General features: G+C 33.1%; 1 protein-coding gene across 1 annotated transcript; it reads left to right on the top strand.

The window, feature by feature from the left end:
* Positions 1 to 316: 316 nt before the first annotated feature.
* LOC149551692 (uncharacterized) lies at positions 317 to 2,740 on the top strand. The gene is made up of 4 exons (XM_089790124.1): positions 317 to 484; positions 615 to 871; positions 1,814 to 2,393; positions 2,495 to 2,740. Exons 1-4 carry the CDS (start codon positions 345 to 347, stop codon positions 2,655 to 2,657), a joined length of 1,140 nt encoding a protein of 379 aa, XP_089646250.1. The 5' UTR covers positions 317 to 344; the 3' UTR covers positions 2,658 to 2,740.
* Positions 2,741 to 21,957: the final 19,217 nt, after the last annotated feature.

Raw genomic sequence — 21,957 nt, forward strand, 5'->3', positions numbered from 1 at the left:
AATCTGAAATGATTAAAAACATCGGCTGTCCATATCAGAGTAGTATAAACTTCACCATTATGTCATAACGCGTTTCCATAACTGCCTTTAGTTTTAACAAGTCCAAATTCCCTGCCATTTATTTTAATTCTAAAACTCAGTCTTTAAGAGGATAATCATTCACAGAAGCTTTCCAGAGTTTTAACTAAATCAGAGAATGGGTAGTATTTTGGAGAATGTGATAACTTCCTAAGAAAAAGTCAGCATGGGATCCAGATGCCTATATATATTCCTTCGCCATTGTTTAGATGAAAACAATCTCAGTTCTTTAGAGAAAAGAAGAGCAAAGAGCAAAGAGCTATCCCATGGCTTTGATAAGCAGAAACCTTTTGCATGTAATCTCACTTATGGTATTGCAACTGGCAACGTGTCTTTTGTTTCAACATGCCGCTGCTGCAACATTTCAACTTACAAAGAGTTCAATCCAGCCTCCTTTTGGAAACTCGTAAGAAATCATCTTAATCTATGTGTTTTTTTACTTGAAGAGGTTTAAATTTTGATGTGTTTACATGGAAAACTATAGAGGCAGATTTAGGAAATCCTATCTCATGAATTCACACATGTTTTAATGGCAGAATGTTTCTGAAAGTGAAGGCAAGAGGAGTCCAGATATACCAATGTGAGAAGAGATCAAATGGGTCTGAGATGATGGAGTATACCCATGTTGGAGCAAATGCAAAACTTTACTCTCCTTATGGTGATAAGAAAAGTGTACCAGTGGGCTACCATTACTACCTTAATCATCTACTGGCTGAAGGAGCTCAGCCCACATTTTCATTCAGCATGCTGAAAGGAGATCCCGTGTCTACCATACCCAAGTCAACTGTTACAGGTATTGTATATTTAATATAAACACTGCTCATTGAATATTTTAGTTATCATTTTTAAGGGATAAAAACTTTTGATTCAGAAATATAAACGAGTGTCAATACCAACCTGTTGGACTAACCCTAGCGTTCCTGATGAAGAAAGAAGAAAAATAGAGATAGATCTGTTTAAGTGACAGCAGTGATTAAGATCTGTTTAAATGACGGAAGATAGAAGAAACAAGCAAAACAAATATGGTTGATTTCAATGCATTGCAATTGCTCCTATTTATAGAAGCCTTTATATCTTTCTAGAATTGTATCACAATCTGGACAGAATTCATACTAATCTTAACAACCTTACTTATGTGGGTGTGTTTGTTGCCGTAAGTTAAGTGTACGTAGAGGGGCTGTGGAATTAATTCCAGTTTGATGGTAACAAACTGCACAACAAACTGCAGATGTGGAATTCTTCCAATAATTCTTCTTCGAGATTTATGATATGGTTTGATGGCCTCCTGTGATCTATAAGTCTGGTGGTTGTGTGGGAGGAGTTAAGGACCGAGGAATATTTCTGCCTAAATCTGCATAGTGCATAATTCCAGCCTCGTCTCTTATTATGTCAAAACCTGCATTCAACAAGATTTAGATTTCCAATAAGCTCATTTGGAATCATTCAACTTCTATTGACAAAAAAATAATAGATATATCTTTATCATCCTAGAATTACATTTGAATATTTAATTATTACATATTTAAAAATAATCTCCAAATTCTTTAATCGATTACAGATGTGATATACGGCTATTTCAATCATTTGATAAATAAAAGATATATATTCATATCAAAATTCAACTTGATGAATACGTTTAATTCAAAAACTACACAATTGAATTATAATAGCAGTGTAACATTCATTCATCCCTCATGCTTATTAATTCCTGACATGTTATCAATGTGATTTACAGTTACCGCAATCGGTACACAGAAGGCCAAGAGTGAAGATGACATTGATGATTTGCTGCTAAAGGGAGTTAGTCATAGTGGGCATGGCCATGCAAGTGAGGTATCATATGTTCAACGAAGGCATTCCAAAGGTGGAGCTCCTCCACCAAATTGTGAAAAAAGTGGTAAAAAAATCAAAGTTTCATACACTGCACAATATTCCTTCTGGTCTCAGGATAGATTCCCTGATACAGCAACAATTCCATCCAAAATAAGAATCCATTCAAAGAATTCAATCCCTCTTTTGGGATTGTATGGAGAAGGATATCAACACTACAGATTCAATGGTTCTTCCTGGATCAATTTCAATGTATCAGCTTTGTTGTATACTTCACCGGGCCAGCAAGTAGTGGGAAGACACTTTTTTCTTTCACATGTTGATGAGAAGGGAGGACAGCCCACATGGGAATTGTCATTGCCTTCTGCTCTTGGGAAAGTCAGTGTGACTTGCAAGTTATTAAGTGAAGCTACAGTAGATAAAGATAGTATCACTTGGACCAAACTGGAGGCCACTACTTATACTGTTGATCATGCTCCTTACATGTAAGTATATCATTCATATTCTTCTTCTAATTCTTCTATTATAATTATTTTTATCATTATTGTACTCATGGTTTTTTTGTCCCTTGTTGTCATACTTGCAGAAGTAAATTGTTTATAGAGCAAGTGAAATACGTTCAGAGAGTTTCTACTGTGGGAGGACTTCCTCCTAAACATGAAGACACTCCGAATCCAGAGACAGGAAATATATATTTCTCACCATTCTCGACAATCTACTGGTTCTCTACCAATTCTGCTTCTTTGTAAATGCCCACGAATTGACCAAGTATGATTTAATAAAATTTGCAAGATCCCAATGGAATTCCAGGATGCAAATTCAGCTTTAATAATATCTTAATTGTTCTGTATTCCCCGTGGGTTTGTTCTTATTCTGTTTATGCTAATGCTAAGAATTGTGGTGGATCACTATTTTATTTATATTTAAAAAATGAATTATTGAAGATTTCTCTTGTCGTTATGGTTTTCATTTGTGATTACATGGAGCATAATGAATGATTTGGATTCCTTTTTCGGATAAATGTAAGTACTATATGAGTAATTCAATTTATGGAAGTGAGATCAACTTAATTTAAAATGATAGTATTATATCAATAGAGAATACTAATTTTCACATAATCACATATAGAGAATTTTGTAACCTAAAGATAAAATTTAATCTAGAAGATTATGATTCTAGTAATTGTAAACATTTACACAAATAAACATACCGTATCAATATATCTAAATTCTTACTAAATTTATTTAATATTATCTCAACATTTAAAGTATATTTTGTATTGGTGTTTTACCAAATAATTTGAGTACATTTATTTTGTCCAAGGACAATAGTATTCTAGTTTTGGTGTTTTATTTCTAAAAAATATCACATTTACTAGAATTTTGACAAAGAATGAGATTACACCCTAGCTTTGACATTATATCAAAACAAATGGAGTCCACTCTAGTATTGGCACTTGTAGAAAGTAGAAAAATATTGCCAGAAAAATAAAAGATAATATGGTAAAATTTGGTTTAACCATATAAATGTTATGAGAGAGTAGCAATTCATTGATCTTGACAAGATTTTTTATTAAGACTAAAACAATGAGTAATGAGAAAGCCAACAATGGACCTTAGGTTTAAGAAGGAAGGACAAAGGAGAGGGCAATGTTGAGGTGACATAAGTTTAATCTTTAACACTAAAGATGAGTATGATAGACCTTTTGTTCAATACAATGACATACATCTTTTTGAAATTTCGTAATTTGCTTCTAGAAGCACAAGGTTTGGTCTAGAATCTTTACCATATATAGCATTGTGAGGGGCCAAGGTGTCTTCAAATGAGTTATATTCTTCTTTACATGGTTGAAGGAGTGATCCTGGCTAAGATGTTTTCAAGGGTTTCCCACTCTTTGAACCTAAGGGTTAGATGTTGATGGTTATTGCAACTAGTTCTACTAGTATGGCTTTTCCATCACTAGGTGCTAGGTACTAGCTATTTTATATGATCCCAAGATCTTGGGATTAGTGAAAAAGAGTTCTTATTTTCTTGTTTCTTCACCTTCGTTGAAGATCTATTTTTGGTAGAAACAATAAATTTTCCAAGGATTAAATTATTCAAAGTATCTAGAGTATCTCATTGATTTTGACTACAAAGAATAGGTGATTGAGTGCTTGATTTCCTTATGCAAAATTCTAAATCCATTCTAAATTTGACTTGGTTGGGAATTTTTTAAGATCTACAGTCCAATTTTTTATAGAAGATGTGAATAAATAGAATGCACTCTTTTAAACTCCATGCAGATCTTGAAGATCAAATTTTTAACTTTTTTCCCCCTTCACCATGATTTTATTAGTATTATATTGTGAGATCTTGTTTTTAGATAATTTTGTCCTCTCCATTAAGAGTTGAGAGAAATATTTTGATATAGATAAATAAATTCATCATAACTGTCCAATTCTAAGTGAAAATTCTTAGTTTATCATGTGATAATTTTACTTTAAAAGATTTGATTAAGATTTGATACATATTCTTAAAAATACTCTTCTCTAAAAAGTATTTTTAACAATAACTAACAAAAATGGGTATCTCCAACCTGAAAAAGTTAAAAACAGTAGCCGTCCAAACAGTGGAGATCCACACCGTTATGTCTCCACGCGTTTCCATAACTGTTTATAGTTTTAAAGAGTCCAACATAATATTCCCCTTACATTTATTATAATTCAAAAGCTTAGTTTTCCAAAGTTTTATTTAAATCAGAGAATTGATAGATAGTATTTTGGGGAATCTGATAAGCTGCCAAGAAAGAGTCAGCATGTGATCTAATGACAGGGTTTACAATCTATATGTTTATATTTATTAATTAATATAAAACGTTATTTAGATTTCACACAATCTCTAACATATATGTGGTTCCAATGTGAATCCCTTGAGATCAAACCTAAGTATCATTATTAGGGCTGTAACGTATGAGAGTGAACCGTTCAACTCATATAATCATTTTTGTTAGAATGTATAAATATTGGTATTTAAAAACTCTTTGAAGATGTTCTTATATTGTTAATATAAAATTAAATGTCTTTTATACCAGGTTCTAGTAAATCAGATTTAATATTTGCAAACATGCAAATAATCTAATATATTTTGATTCAATTTTTTTATAAAATTCTTTTGAAATTGATTTGTGTATATGATAATTTTCCTTCAAACACAAACATATGAATTAGTTGTACATTCAATTTCTTTCAATACCAAGATTTAACAAGTGTCACATACATGTACCTTTAATTTTTAGTTTTATTTTAATGAATTTATTATAGTATGTTGAATGTTTTAATTAATAAAAATATTATCATTTTCTATAATTATAATTATTTTAAAAAATATTATCATTTTTTATAATTATAATTATTTAAAAAAATATTTTTTGCTATAATTACATAAATAATTATTAACTATTAAATATAAAGTATGATTAATCTAATCTTAAATTTTAATTTTAGTGGTAAATATAATTATTGATATATATTTTTAATATTTTAAATTGATTAACAAAAAATATATTCTATAAAGTATAATACATTAAAACTATAGAAATTTATATTAATTTTTAGATTTAATATTATTAAACATTAATAAATTACATTAGATAATAAATCATAAAATTATTCTTATAAAGTATTAGTTTTATAATCCATGAAATTCGCCCTTATTGTATCTATCAAATCAAATAACAAAAAAATATTTTTAATAAGTTATAAAGTTATTTTTTTTTGCATCTATACTATTCATAATGTATTAATTTGAAAATATAATTTAGAAATGATTAATTCTAACCTAGAAATGAATAGTTTTAATCACTAGTTAAGGCATGAAACCTAAAAACTATCACAATAGTACTTAGTCTACTTACAAGTACTAATAACATGTTACAAATACACACTGGAAATTGACTTGCAATGGGTTGTAGGAAAGGGCAAGTGTCAAAAAAAGTCATTTAAAAACAAACTAATATTCTTGGTTCAATGAGGCCTCTTAGGATCAAACTTACATGCCTTGAGATTGCCCTAGGATGGGGAAGTGAGAACAAGGTGAAATAAATGACTAATAATGACAAATTTATTAGAATAAGTCATACATTAATGAGGTAAAGTGAAAAGTTTAGAATATAAATAGATATAAAATGAGATAAGATATAAAAAAATTCTAATTTTGATAAAAGGAAAAGGATCAATTAGATTCATAGAAAAGATCACGTGTGACAATGCTTATTATGTAGATGGACTTAACTATAACTTGTTGACTATGTCACAGCTAAATAGTTCAAGTTGCAAAGTCGAGTTTGAGAACAAGATAGCAAAGATCTATGACACTGATGTGAAACTAATTAGAAAAGGTAATTAGACTAGGGGTAATCCATTTTATCTTGATATGAATGATGCTACTTGTCTTGTTGTAGAATTTGATGATGTGTGGCTATCACATAAGAGGTTATGTCATGTTAACTTTGATAACTTAGTGAGTATCAATAACATGAAAAGAGTCATAGGTTTTACTAAACTGAAGAAACTTGAGAATATGATTTTCAAACAATGTCAGTTAGGCAAGATGAAAAAATCTAGTTTTAAAAGTAAGACTCACACCTCTAAAGAAATTCTAGAAATAGTTCATACTGATTTGTGTGGGCCAATTGATGTGCAAAGCTACAAATGTGACAAGTATATTATCCTATTTGTTGATAATTATTCTAAGATGATGACAATTATGTTTATGAAATATAAATATGATGCTTTCCAAATGTTTAAGTGGTACTTAGCTAAAGTTAAAAATGAGACAGAAAAAAGCTTGAAACGTCTAAGATTTGACAGAGGTGGAGAATTTACATCAAATGAGTTTGAGATGTTCTGTAATGATAGAGAAATCAAGAGACAAACTTTTGCATCTAGAACCCCTCCACAAAATGGAATTTCTGAAAGGAGGAACGAATCTATAATGGACTGCGCTAGAACACTCATGATGGAGAAGAATACTGCTTTGAAATACTGGAGAGAAGATGTAAGTACAAGTGTGTTTACCTTGAACCATGTATAAGTCAAGAAAGGTACTCATTCAACACCTTTTGAATTATGGTATGGATACTCACCTAATGTAAAATACTTTAAGGTATTTGGAAGCAAGTGCTACATTCTTAAGGACTTTGAGAATGGTAAATTAGATGCTAAAACTGAAGAAGGTATATTCCTTGGCTATTCCATAAGAAGTAAAGCTTATAAGTGTTTAAATACTAACACTAACAAAGTTGTGGAAAGTGCAAATGTGAAGTTTGTTGAGTAAACAGAGGTACATGAAGCTAAACCTATGAAGGAACCTGAAAAGTACAAATACTTTGTATAATTTTATGAATGTATGCTTCCTGATAAAGATTCTATAAACAAGTTGGAAATCAACAACAAGTTTCTATGATTTCTGAGTCACATAAAATGAATGTCGAGTTGCATTCAAGAACTGAGTTGCCTCTAGGAGCCGAGTTGTAGATAGAAGTTGGGCACATTTTGATTCTGAGATAACTGTACATGAAAGGGATACCGATCTATATGATAGAGAAGTACATAGTGACTCTAAAGTTGACAAACCTATTGAAGAAAGAAGAGCAAAACAAAGATTGTTAAAGTGTATCAAAAGATGTCACCTTGTTGCACAAATTATTGGAGATAAAAAGCTAGATAAATGACAAGGAATAAGCTGAGAAGTGATACATGGTTGTTGAGCATGCATGAGTCTTAGAAAGTGAAAGATGCCTCAGAGAATGAGGATTGGAGTAAAGACATGAAAGAAGAGATTGATTAGACTGAGAAGAAAAAGACACAAACTCTAGTTCTTAGACTAGAGGACAAGAATGTGATTGGAACCAAGTGGGTTTACAACAATAAGTTACATGAAAATGGTGAAGTCACAAGAAATAGGGCAAGATTAGTTTGCAAGGGGTATGCACAAGAAGAAGGAATAGACTATGGAGAAACATTCACCCTTGTTGCAAGATTGGAAGGAGTAAGAACTCTTCTTGCTTACTTTACATACAAAGGTTTCAAAGTTTATCAAATGGATGTGAAGTCAACATTTCTAAATAGTATATTAGAAGAAGAGGTTTACATAGAATGACTAGAAGGATTTTTTGATTCAAACAATAAGAACATGGTATGTAGACTACAAAAAGATTTATATGGTTTAAAGAGAGCCCCAAGAGCATGGTATGAAAGGCTTCAAAATTATCTTGTGAAGATTGGTTTTTAGAAGACTAATGATAACAAAAATCTGTACTTGAAGACAAAAGGAGGTAAAGGTATTTTACTAGCTGAAATTTTTCGTTGATGATATCATATTTGGAGGTCAAGATCCATTATGTAAGACATTTGCAAATGAAATAAAGAAAGAATTTGAGATGTCTATGTTTGGAGAGATCAATTTCTTTGTTTTCTTGCAAGTATATTAGGTGCAATATGGAATTTACATCACTCAGTCTAAGTATGTGAAGGAAATATTGAAAACTTTTGGATTGGAAGATTCAAAACTAGTTAGCACACCTATGGTGGTAAGACACAAATAGTCAAAGAATGATGATTCTACTAATGTGAATCAAACATTGTATATGTCTATGATTGAGAAGTTGCAGTATGTAGTACATGGGTGATCCCACAATAATGGGTTCCACTTTAGTGGGACAAACAAACTTAGAAAAGTTGGGAAATTTTCAAAATTCAATCCACCATAAGTTTGCGCAAACCTCACAGACGTGTTCACGCAAACATATGGGATAGGCATGTTCACGCAAACATGTTAGCAGCTTTGAAGGCATGTTTGCGCGAACATGCCTATCCCATATGTTTGCGCAAACATGTATCACGTCGATTTCTGGCAGTTTAAATAGCTTTACAAATTGATCTTTTAAAGGTTTTTTGACTGTTCGCACGAACACAATGGATCTAGGCATGTTTGCTCGAACTAGGCCTTTAAATTTCTTGATGGTTGTGAAATTTTAATGGGCATGTTCGTGTGAACATGCCTAATATGTTCGCGTGAACGCGCGTAAAATTAGGAAAATTTTAACCCTTTTTTCATTTTTTTTTCACTCTTTTGACTCCCATAATTGCAAGAGAATGATCTCCTACTGTAAAATAAAAAATGTCAAAATGTGCTGCTCAGAGCAAGCTTTCCAATGACTATAATTGTAATACATATTTTAGTCATTAAGCTTTTCAAATATGAGTTTAACTCATTATAGGTTCATTACCGATTGAACATCAACCGACTTTGACACCTCAGGAAAATTAGTAAATCAGGTCAATTTTTTTTTGAAAAATATGTAGGAACTAGCTTATTGAGATACCTTTCTATTAAAAAAAAAAAATTTAGGTTTATGATAAATTGACTTCAAATTATCTGTGTCAAACAGAACGTATATCTGAATTACGATTCGTGTCACTTCAAAACTTCATAAACTATACAATATTCAACCAAAATAAATCAAACCAAATGCATCCTCTAGATATTGATGTTACAAATCTAATGCCGAAAGAATTACTTCATTATCATTTCTAAAAAAAAAGTTATGTGTGTCAAACAGACTGTCACTCTTTAAAAATATTGAATTTTATTATGTACCACTTGTCGGAGGAGATAAAAAAAATTGACATAAATAATTTTTTTTTTTTAGATTAAAAAATATGGTTACAAAGTAGGAACAAAATACTCAAAATCACTAGTTTATGTCATCTTGAAATTATTTATAGTTTTGGAGATATAGTCACTTGAATGTGACGTTTGTTACAAAACTATTGATTTCAGTGTCAAAATTGGTCAAAAAGTGGAACCCATTATTGTGGGATCACCCACATAGCAGACCTAACATTGCATTATTTGTTGGGATTGTTGCAAGATTTTTCACAAATCCTAAGGAGAATCATTTGATGGCTGTTAAGATAATTATGCGATATCTAAAAGGAACAAAAGACTACGGTCTATACTATAAGAAAAATGAAAAATTTGAGTTAAGAGCCTATACAGATATTGATTGGGCTAGAAATATTGATGATAGAAAGAACACAAGCAGTGGAGAATTTTTCTTAGGAATGAAATTGGTCACTTGGACTAGTAAGAAACAAAATTGTATATCTCAATCTACTGTTGAAGCTAAATATGTGGCTGCTACAATAAATTGTACAAATGTGGTATGAATCAAACAACTACTCAAAGGCATAAAGGAGGAAATCACTGAACTTGTGGTACTTTATTGTGATAATACAAGTGCTATAAATATATCAAAGAACCTTGTGATACACACAAAAACTAAGCACATTATAATCAAGTATCAAGACAAAGAAGTAAGGATGGAATATATGAATACAAAAGAAATCTTTACCCAAGGATGCACACGAATATCTTAGAAGAAAACTAGGGGTGATACCCCTACCCAAAGCTACTTAAGTAGCATGAGTAGTGCCCTACATCAACTAAGATGAATGTTGTATCTTAAAACTTGATGCAGTGGATATTACTTTAGGAGCTACCTAAAGTAATGAAGTGGCTGAATTAGAAGACTTACAGTCACTTGCAACGTGATAGAGGGAGAACTTGGAATTGACTATATCTACATATAGAGAGGACACGTATTTTGCATTATTGTCAAAGAGGGAGAAATATGTTGGAGTTGATAAAATCCAACTTCGAAGATGCCCAAGATCACCTACATGCAATAACCTGTAAAAGGGAAGCCATGGAAGGAAGAGCGTGGAGCAAGGGAAAAACTCTAAATAGACATGAGAGAGAAAATATGCAAACACAAGAAAATATGTATTTATAATGAGAATGAAATAATGTAATAATTTTAAAATGAGGGAGAGACCACTTATAAAGGCATCAAGGAAGCTTGTAGAACAAGTTAGAAGACACTAGGAGATAAGTGTGACAACTAAGCATACATCCACATGAGGTGGATAGTCCTCGAACAATGTGAGAGGATACGTATGGCTTAGGAGAGAACAAACTCCCGTATTGTCAACAACTTATAACTAACTCCTAGGCTACAACTAATAAATGAAATGCATTTACCTAAGTAAGCTTAAGTAAATAGAATAAATAACAAATAATAAATTATTTACTCTAACACCCCCCCTTAAGTGCAACTTAGGGAAATGCCTTAAGCTCACAAAACTAAGAAATGTAGGAATGGGTCTCGACAACAAGGCCATTTTAGGTACCCATGTAAAAATGCAAAAGATGCAACCTCTATAAACAAGGAAAGAGAGAAAACCACGTGGGAAAAACCCTCCCCCAAAAGAGGTAAAAACCTAGTGAAGAACAGAAGAAGCCTCCAACTAGGAAAATGTCCCCTAAAATAGGAACAAGGAGTGATCATGAAGAGCATCACTGAAGCATGAAGAAGCCGCAAAATCTACCATCAAAAAGAAAACTACTAATTTGAAGAACCTCCATGGAAGAAGAAGGCACAAACCGAGCACGTCTATATGGTAGAGATCCATCTCACCAAAATGCATAGCTAGATAGCCACTGCAATCGCCTTGTATATAGGATCAACCACTGAATACATAGTTCACACTATCGAACCATTGAACCACAGATGCATTAGAACAATACCATAACCCCTCCTAATGCAGACGGGGTGGGATGACATGCAACTGAGAAGGTGGGCCAAAGTCTCCTGCAGATGAACCAAGAACGATGAGAGAGGAAGAGGTACAGATACATATAAAGACACGGTCACACTGATGCTACATGGGGCTAATATCGTGGAAGGGACACTCACTTGACAAAGGGAGAATGCCTAAAATAACAAACAACTATCCTCCCCATGGTGCTTTATAAAAATAGTGCATGTACAACTGACTCAAAACAACATTCATGAACTCGAAATGCAAAAGTGACACTTTATCTTAGTGCGTATAAAAAGGAGCTTTAAAATGATGTCTACAATGATCAAAATAAAGAAAAAGCTGACACAAAAGAAAGTACAACCTAAAATAAAAGAAACCATGCCAGGAAAATGATCCTCAGACCTAAAACACCCAAGATATCCATAATAGAGAAAAAATGCCAAAAATATGATAGAAAGAGCATGGGCCAAAAACTAAGGATAAGGATGACATTTTTGAAAAGATGACAAAACTAGCTTTCCTAAAAATATAATGTTTTCAAAAAATTGAAATGGGATGCAAAAGATATGCATGTCGGAGTCAAAAACAAGACTTTAGATATCAACTAAAAAAATAGGCAATAAAAATATATCAAAACTTGAAAATACCTACACCAATGTCTGTGTCTTGAAAACAACTTTCTGGTGCTTCTTTTGGATTGGAAAAATACCTCCGTATGCTCAAGTTATGGCCAAAAAACTGAAGGTAGGTTCAAAATGACCTTGGAGATGTGCAAGCAAGGTCTTCAGATGTAGTGATGAGGTCATTATGATGTCAGTAAATCACGATCTTAAATTTAATGACCAATCAACCGTCACAGCAAAAAAAATATTCCACGTGGTAGGTCTACGTGGCAGCATGTTGACGTGGCAGGTCCATGTGGCAAGGTGCCACGTGGCACCCATGCCATGTGTCGCCCTTGCACTTGCTGACTGCACCTCAAAAATATGACTATGCTGCTAATGTGTATATTGGCAGTGCAGAGGCTACGGATGAGCATCAACAGCTGGCAGAGAGAGGCGCGGGTGGTGGAGACAAGAGGCGCCGCTAGCGGAGGTGGCCCAAACAGCAATGGTGCAGCTCAGGTGGAGGCCGGGCACAACAAGGGTGGCGCGCTGGAGTCAGGTGGAGCGCGGATAGTTGTTGGGCGGTGTGGTAGTGGTGCATTGGTGGCTGCCTGACGGTGCTGCGAATATATATTTTAAAATTTTTTTTAATGCTACGTTCGTACAATTTGTACAGCAAGGCCTGAAACAAATTTTTTTTTCCTCCCGGAGCTCTGTCTCCAAAATTGAAAAGTTTTATATGAATCATGACTGCAAATGGCCTTTCAGATCTAATGGCAGCATCGATTTGGGTCCAAAGTGCTCTAAAAATTTGTTGTCCCCCCTGATTTGAAGAAAAATGCAAAAACAAGCTAAGGTTTGTGACTTCAATCACGACTTCAAAAATCTTTCAATGAAGCAGCAGCAGGAAGGCTCTGATACCATGTTGGAGTTGATGAAATCCAACTCCGAAGATGCCCAAGATCACTTGCATGCAATAACCCATCAAAGGGAAGCCATGGAAGGAAGAATGTGGAGCAAGGGAAAAACTCTAAACAGACATGAGAGAAAAAATATGCAAACACAAGAAAATATGTATTTACAGTGAGAATGCAATAATGTAATGATTTTACAATGAGAGAGAGACCACTTATAAAGGCCTCAAGGAAGCTTGTAGAACAAATTAGAAGATGCTAGGAGATAAGTGTGACACCTAAGCATACATCCACATGAGGTGGACAATCCTCGAACAATGTGAGAGGATAAGTATGACTTAGGAGAGAACAAACTCTCGTATTGTCAACAACTCATAACTAACTCCTAGGCTACAACTAATAAATGAAATGCATTTACCTAAGTAAGTTTAAGTAAATAGAATAAATAATAAATAAATAATTATTTACTCTAACAAAATATGTACATGCAGATATAAGTATTGATAGAGATAAGTGGAGATAGATACCTAAATATCAGAAAGAGGGAGAGATACTCCAAAGAGGGAGATAAAGAATTGAAGGAGATTGATGAAGCTTACATTACCCTATACAAAAGAAGGATATATACTGATAGAGGGATAAATTTCAAAGTTATAATTTTATTTTTAATATTGTTGTTGGTATTCGTTTGCCATCAATGCCAAAGAGGGAGATTATTGATATAAGGTTGTTTTGAAGTGAAGAACATGTAGTGGAACAATCATTATTTTTTTAATGATGTCAAACCTACTACTTGTTGGTGAGACAATTGCTTTTTAGTCTAAAAGCTATCATTTAGTTGATTAATGAAGAGGATTTGAAAAGAGGAGATAACACTAGCATTTATAGAAAGGTTGAGTTATTTGGTTTGTAAAAGAAGCATTAAGACCAAGTAAGACATTAATACTATAGTTTATTGTAACTTATCTACTTAAAGTCTAAAATGAAAGATTACTCAAGTTAAGAATAGAAGAAGATCAAGTAAGAAAAGTGTCTGCCAAGCGTTACCGAGCAGTTAGTGCAAGCCAAGCAAAAATTAGTAGAAGTTGAGTGAAAATCAAGAAGTGCCAAGAAAAGATGAAAAATAGTGAAAGCTGAGTGATTGTTAGTATAGGTCAAGTAAATTTTAGTTGGTGCCGAGCATCAGTAAACTTTAGTATTTACTGAGTGAACTAGTATTGGCTGAGTGATATAATAGTATAGATGCCAAGTGAGAGAAACAAATGTTAAATCAAAGATTTGATGAATCTAAGCTAACTATTTTGTTTTCTTGAATTATGTGAAGTGTGTGGAAGATGATCATGATGAGCTAGTGGCACAGAATTCAAAGTAAACCATTTTGTGGTGAATATAAGGAAGACTGTAGAGGAACTTTCTAGGGGAACCAAATGGAAAAGTGGGTAGATTCATTTAATCCTACCTAAATCTAAAATGGATGATTGTGGTTAAGCTGAAAAAGATTTGAATTCTCTATTTATAGAGATAGATAGCCAGAAGCAAAGGTTTTCATGTGTGAGAACCTAAGGAAGACAAGGAGTATAGGGTATTGCTTCATTTAGTGCTCTAACAGAGGTGACTGTAGTTGGCATGCAAAGCAAGAAGGCTTAAGAATATATATGCTTGAAGGGTGAAAAAGCTATTAGAACTAAAGAGTATGAATGCCAAGTAGAATGGAGGATTGAAATAGAGATCTTTAATCTACAAGTGAATTGTAATATGTTATCAGATCAAGCCTTACTATTACTTTCTAATCATTGCATCAGTAATCCTTTGGATTAAGGTTAACCTAATAGTCATTTGTAAATCCTTTAACTACGTGAAATTCTAATGAAATGGTCTAAATTTTTCTAACAAGGCTCACTCTTAACAGGGTGCTTGAAATCCTCTAATTGGGTCACATTTAACAGTCTATATTGCAACCTTTAACAATGTTGGCCTTTCACAGGGTATCACTTCACAAGAATAAGAATTTGTAGCATGTTATTGGTGATTTTTTCCAAATTGAGTTTTCACGTAAAATCCTTGTGTAAAATTTTGTGAATGTTCTTATGTTATTTTATGTTTACATTTCTACAAAGTTATTTTGAACTAGGATAGTAACCTAAAAAGTTTAAGTATTGTATGTTCTAATGGGTGCATGCATATTGAAGTTTTATGGATATGGGTCTACTAAGTATTAAATTTTTGAATTTTTACATCTAGACCTTGGATAACTGATTCACCCCCGTTTTAGTTATTCTAAATAATTCTAACAAATGTATGTTTATTGGTATAATAATTTTGTTATAGAAGTGACATTATATGTATGATAAGGGTATTATTAAATATGTTGATGTATTTCACTTATTATGATATTATTTATCATATATGCATGTGCTAAAATGTTGACACACTTCTATGAGTCATTACATCCAAGATTGCTCAAAAACAATGTCTCAAATGGCGAGTTATAGCTCTCTATTCATGGAGTACAAGGGTTTGTAATGGAGGCCCTCAGTTTGACCTATTTTGTGCCCATACTAGTACACCATAAAATGAGAGATTAAAAGATCAAAACATGCATGCAAATCAAGATGCAATTTAATCTAAATGATAACAATGCAAAGCAATGCAAGAAAGGAAATCTAGTCTATGAAAGGAAATAACAATGCAAGATTAATCTATGAAAGCAAATATAAATCTAAGCTGATATGAAAATGTAAGGATGAAGCATGATGATGGAAGCCATGGATACATGAGAGAAGAAGAACAAAAGAGTGAAGTTGCAATGAAGCTCCAATGGCCAAACCCTAAGGCTCAAACTCCTCCAAAATTGCTCTCCAAACCTGCAACATAACAATACTATAACAACTAACATCTATCTAAATGAGAAGGAGAGGGCTCCTTATAAAGGAAACTATGGAGAGGAATGCACCCTCAAGAGAAATGTGTGATAAATCCCTAAAAAGACAAGTAAGAGGAAAAAACCCACCACTTAGAGATATGTGCAAAAAAAGGAATCTTTATAAGATTTTATTTGATTTATTTCTTTTTTTCATCAAAAAGAGAACTTTAAGTGGGGATTTATTTATTTAATTAAAAGAGAGATTTTCTTTTAATTCAATAAGATAAAATTATTTAATTAAAAGGGAGATTTTAATTAAATAAGATAAAACTATTTAATTAAAAGAGAAATTTTCTTTTAATTAAATAAGATTATTTTATTTATTTAAAAGGATATTTTCTTTTAATTAAACAAGATAAGATTATTCAATAAAAATAGGGATTTTAATTAAATATGATAAAACTATTTAATTAAAAGAGGTAATTTATTTTAATTAAATAAGATTATTTTATTTATTTAAAATAGGTTCTTAGAATAGTAGGGGCCTCCTGCCTAGAGAAGGAGGGAAATCAACTTGTTGGGAAAGTCCCATCCACCCACAGAGGGAAAGTAATGCTGGGAGAACCCTCCCTCCAGGCTATCACATAGAGAATTGAGCCTATTATTAGATTGAGTATTTCAAAGAGTCCACCCTACTATTATAAGGGTAGAAAAAAAGGGCATCCCCTCTTTTCTATAATTGGAAAGGAAGGTTTCAACCATCCAGCTTGGGCCTACCTAGCCTAAAATTGGGTGGTTGCAATAATATAATAATAGGAAAATAGTAGAGCTATAGAGGGCCCTATCAAATTTTAGGTGCCAGTAGGGCGATTGATGTTAACTGCTTCTGGCAACACAACTAAAAAATGGAGGACCTTCAAAAAAGAACTAAATGAACTACCTCCCTCGTTGAGGATGAGTGAACAATTATACAACTAGTCTCCCTACTTTATTGGTGAAATGATCAAACCTTATGAAATATTGAAATAATTAAATTAATTGCAATTTGATCAAGGAAAATGATTTGAATTGATTCAATAAAATATTGTGACATTGATTCAAGAAATTAATAAATTAATTCAGGAAATTGATAAATTGAAGAATGAGGGCCCATATTCTAGGTGAGCATTTAGAGTGCATACATTTGCCCCTTTTTGACTAATGTGTGATCATTTTGAGAACACATGTAGTAAAAAATGTAGTTGAAGTGTGAGGTCGATTTGGGATCACAAAACAACATAGATGTGTGGTCAACCTAGGAACACCTTAGGAAAAAGAATACAATTTTTTATAACAATTTTGTCTTGACAAAGACAAGGCTATCCCAAGCAGAACAAAGATTGATAAAGCTGAATCAAGGATTGAAGTTTGATAGGTACCACCCCCTCATGATCAAAATTGAAATGAAATAGAGGAGAAACAAAAAATTGATAAATTTGACCAAATCGAACTAAAGATAAGGTTCTTGATGTAAAATGAAAAATATAAGGATCACAAAACCAAGGTAGATCATCAAGCATGAAATATTATTCCCCAAAGTTGAATTAGAAGAAAAGAAGTGGGGTGAAAGAGAATGGAAGATAAAAGTTTGGAGGAGGTGAAAAGAAATGGAAAGAAAAAATAGAATTATCCTCAAGAAAGAGAATGCCTCTGAATCAATCAACTATTTAAGATAGAAAATTTTGATTGAGATCATGAAAGAAGATAAGGAAATGAAGATCAAGACATGACCATAGTTGATTAAAAGTCCACAAGAAAGATGAAGGAAAACCCTCTCAAACTCATGATTACATGCAACCTAAAAATGAAGTCTAATAATTCAAGCGACATAAAAATGCAAAGGTGTACTTGCAATAGAGCAACTGTGACATATGATTTTATGTTCATAATTCATTAGAGAATGTTAAGGAACTTATTTTCATCATTGAACCATTATAACAAACATTGGAAAATCAGACAATCATCACTAGTCATAAGTGCAACTATGAAGATATGAATGTGATTTATATTGGATTGGAATGTGGAAAGATTCTAACATAAGCATCAAAGACATAAAGTTCAAGATGACTCCAATGTTAGCTCACCCAATTTAATGTGACAAAACCATGCTCGCATCAAGGCATAAATGCTAGGATGACCATAAGAATAGTTGTGCAATAATAGTCAAGGATGATGCCTCAAATCTCCTAAGTGTTTCAAGGGGACAACAAGAAACACTCTAGAGTTTCAAGACCACACCCACAAGTAGAAAACAAATAAAAACATGCCCCATGTCCCAAGTCCTATAGCTATGCATACTAGAGAGACTTATTAGACAGGGACACTCAATGAAAATCAATAACAATCAACACACAAAGAAAACATCATGACATAGCTCAAGCATTAAGTATTTGTGTTTTTAAAAATTTAAGTGTGTTAATTGATACCAATTTTTGAGGATAAAGATTAAATTCTTGCAAGTAGGTAAGATCACATGAAAAAAATGGGTAGGACCACACCAATAAGTGTTGAAAGATACTTGATGTCAGGGGTTGTATTGAAAATACAGTTGGGGTGGTGTTTAAAAACACCATTTACAAGGTGTTCTAAAGACCAATGCATCCAAGAGACCAAAGTTAACATAGTTATGTCCCCTAGATAAAGATAGACCAATTCCAAATGAAGGCAAAAAGGACAAGGCATGATGGAGGAAGGCTAAGTGTCGAGGACACACACTAAGAAATTGGGGTGCAAAGGCCTCAAGTAACACCCATTTCTAGGTTTTCACCACTTGGATTTTATTGCAATTATTTTTTCATCATTTTTTTTGGAATATATAATTTTTTGGAGATATATCAAAGCACCTATTTCTAGGTTTTCGCTTAGATGATCATTTTTTAAGGATATTTTTTAGTTTCTAATTTTTTTTTGGCAATGTATCATTTTCTTTGGATTTTTTGAAATATATCATTTTTTTGGATTTTTTAGGATCAATAAATATATACAAAGGATGCCCCCAAATAGATTGGGCATCAAACTCCCAAGGAAGATCACATTGTGTAGTCCCAATATCTAGCAAGGTGGAGGACAAGAGGGTTTAACAAGCTGTTTGAAGAGATGGAGGACAAGAGAATGAAGGAAAATGATGGGAAGAAATCCTCAAGGGAAAAATCCTTAAGAGTGCCCAAGCTAGGGAAAAATTATCATATAAAGAACATTTGGACAAGCAATGTAAGACCAACATAGGATGTTATGAAAGAATAATGCTAAAGTAGGAAAGGATGCAGTCCAAAGGAGTAGAAATGTCAAGAGACTTCATAGCATCATGTTTTTATTCTTTTTTATTAGATGAGGACCAAATGAAAAAAAGGACAGTGAAATGCTATACTGAATGGAGGAAAATAGATATGAAGGCTAAACATGAAAGGAATGAAAGCAAGATCATTGTAAGATAGCTCACAAGATGTATAGGTCAACATTGTCAAGATCCAAGTGAGATGATGGAATGGGTGAAAGATGTAGAAGAACTACGCATGATGCCTGATTGCTAGGTTTTCATCACAGTACTTATCCTAGGTGCCATAAAGGTGTGGCTTTTTTGCTACCAAGGTGCCCATTTCTAGGTTTTCACAGGCACACTTTCAAAATTTTCATTTTTTTCTCTCTCATATTTTTTGAATATTTTGGAAGAAGGAAATATTTTTAGATAATGCTCCTTGAAAGGATAAACTATGATATGCCAAGGATTCAAAATGATATGCTCAAAGATGTTGATAGGGAAAAAAAGATGGAAGAGAAAAAGGGAGGATAAGGTTTTATGAAAAGAAAGTGAGGTTGGAAGATAGGAGGAATATGAAAATGAGAAAAAAGAATAAAAGGTAGAAGGATAGTGAATGGAAGGATTGTGAAAGGATACACAGAAAGGAAGGAAAGATCAATGTCAACACACACCTTGAAGGGTGGCAAGAGGATGGAGGAAATGTAAATGAAGGAATACGTGAAGGAATGTGGTGAATGGATAGAAGAGGTTATAGTTTAGGTGCATGGAATGGAAGAATGCTTTTAGAAGAAGATGAAGTGGAAGTCTTTGGAAGCTTGAATGCCAACTTCACTTGTTGCTCAACATTAGACTCTTTCAAGAGAGGCTTTGGAATCCATATAGCCATAGGCTTTTCATTTCTTTTTGATGATTTAGAGAGAACATATTCAATGATTGATTTTGGAACCCATACTTGTTTTTTTAGTTCTTTTCTTAGATATCTCTTTTGAATTTATGCCCCCATGTCGATTAGAACAGACATGGTGATCTTTTTTTATAGATGGATTCTTGTATTTCTTTTTTATTTTTCTTGTATTGAACATTCAAGTTACTTCTAAAAGACTTGGAACTTGTGGAAAAAGAAGGAGGATATGAATGGTTTAGATTGGTGGATGGATTGATTCAAGGATATGCATCTATGTTGATCTTGAGGAAAGAAAGGAGATCGAGGGATGTAAGGCCCCAAGATGGATGGTGAATTAGGAGAGTTAGGAGGGGGAAATGTAGGGAAATAAGGACCCAAAATGGAAGGAAGATGTGAAGCCCATGGTATTGGTGGAGGAAGTCCAGGGATGGATGTGGAAGATGAGAAAGGATAATCAATAAGTCCATCAACATCTTTATGAAAACTAAGGACATCATCATCTTTGGAGTGAACATTAGTATTTTTAATAGGATCATGGTCATCTTGAATAGGAGAAACTTATTTGATAGGATTTTTTGGAGCTTGAAAAGACTCAGGAAGAGTAGAAAGTGGAAGTGAACATGGACTGGTAGAACAAGAAGATGGAATACTTTGATCTTGACAAGTTTCTTTGGATAGAATAGGTATAGAACTTTGTTCAAATTTTTTAGTAAGTTCAAGGGAATAGTGGAAGTAGTGCCTTCATGATACTTAGGAGGTGGATAAGACACAGGATATGGAAAAGTGACATCTCAAAGGAGATAAAGGGGTGCTTGATCTTGATCTTTCTTGACATTTTTATCTTTATCCTTTTGAGAGTCCTCTTGAAATTGAGCCACTTCTAAGGAGAAGGGAGTATATAAGGTTTGCATGATAGGATCTTGAAGAGATAGTGGATGACTAGTTGAAGGGAGCATAGCAGGCATAGCATCACATGAAGGTTGAGCATCCTTAGTCTTAGTAGCATGAAAAAGGTTTGCAACCAAGTGTAGATTAGCTTGAGTTTCTTTTAGAGGTAGCCCTTGAGAATACACATAATCAGTGCAAAAATCATTAAGCTCTTTGTTTGACGAATGTATGTTGTTTAGCTTTGAGGTTTCAGGAAGTTCATGAGTGTTAGAAGAAATGGAGGTATCAAGGAAACCATCACTTGACATAGGTTCATCAACATGATCTTTCTCAAGAGAAGTATCCTCATTACATAAGTCATTAGGAATTTCAGCATCAATAATTCTATCATCAATAAGATCTTGAATTATACATTTCAACGCAATACAATCTCCAATTTTATGACCTTTTCTTACAGGGTAGCTTCAATAACGATCATCTCCCCACCATAAAGGTTTTACCTCAGGTTCATAAGGTGTAGAATATTTTTATGGTAAAGTAATGATCTTGTTTGTAACTAAGGTCTCTAGCACCATGTCATATGAAAATCCCAAAGGAGTAAAAGTTATCTCAAAAGTATGTCTAGGACCATTTTTGTCATTCTCATCTTGGTCAAAGATAGGTCCATCATGAAATATTGATATATGCTCAAAGGAGTTATTTCTCTCTTTCTCTATCAAGAGGTCTTTGGATCTAGAAGATGAAGACAATTGATATCTTGGAGTAGAAGATGTAGACCTTAAAGAAGATGATTCATGTAATGATGTAATCTTCTCCTTTAATAATTTTTCAAATTCAGATTGCATTCCCATTATGCACTTAGTGAGATAAAGGTAAGTAGGATCATTTTTCTCTTCTATTTCCAACAAGGCTTGTCTCTCCAACTCT

Source organism: Cupressus sempervirens, chromosome 6, assembly GCF_028749045.1.
Source record: "Cupressus sempervirens isolate cs-2001-9-10 chromosome 6, ASM2874904v1, whole genome shotgun sequence".
NCBI classification, from domain to species: Eukaryota; Viridiplantae; Streptophyta; class Pinopsida; order Cupressales; family Cupressaceae; genus Cupressus; species Cupressus sempervirens.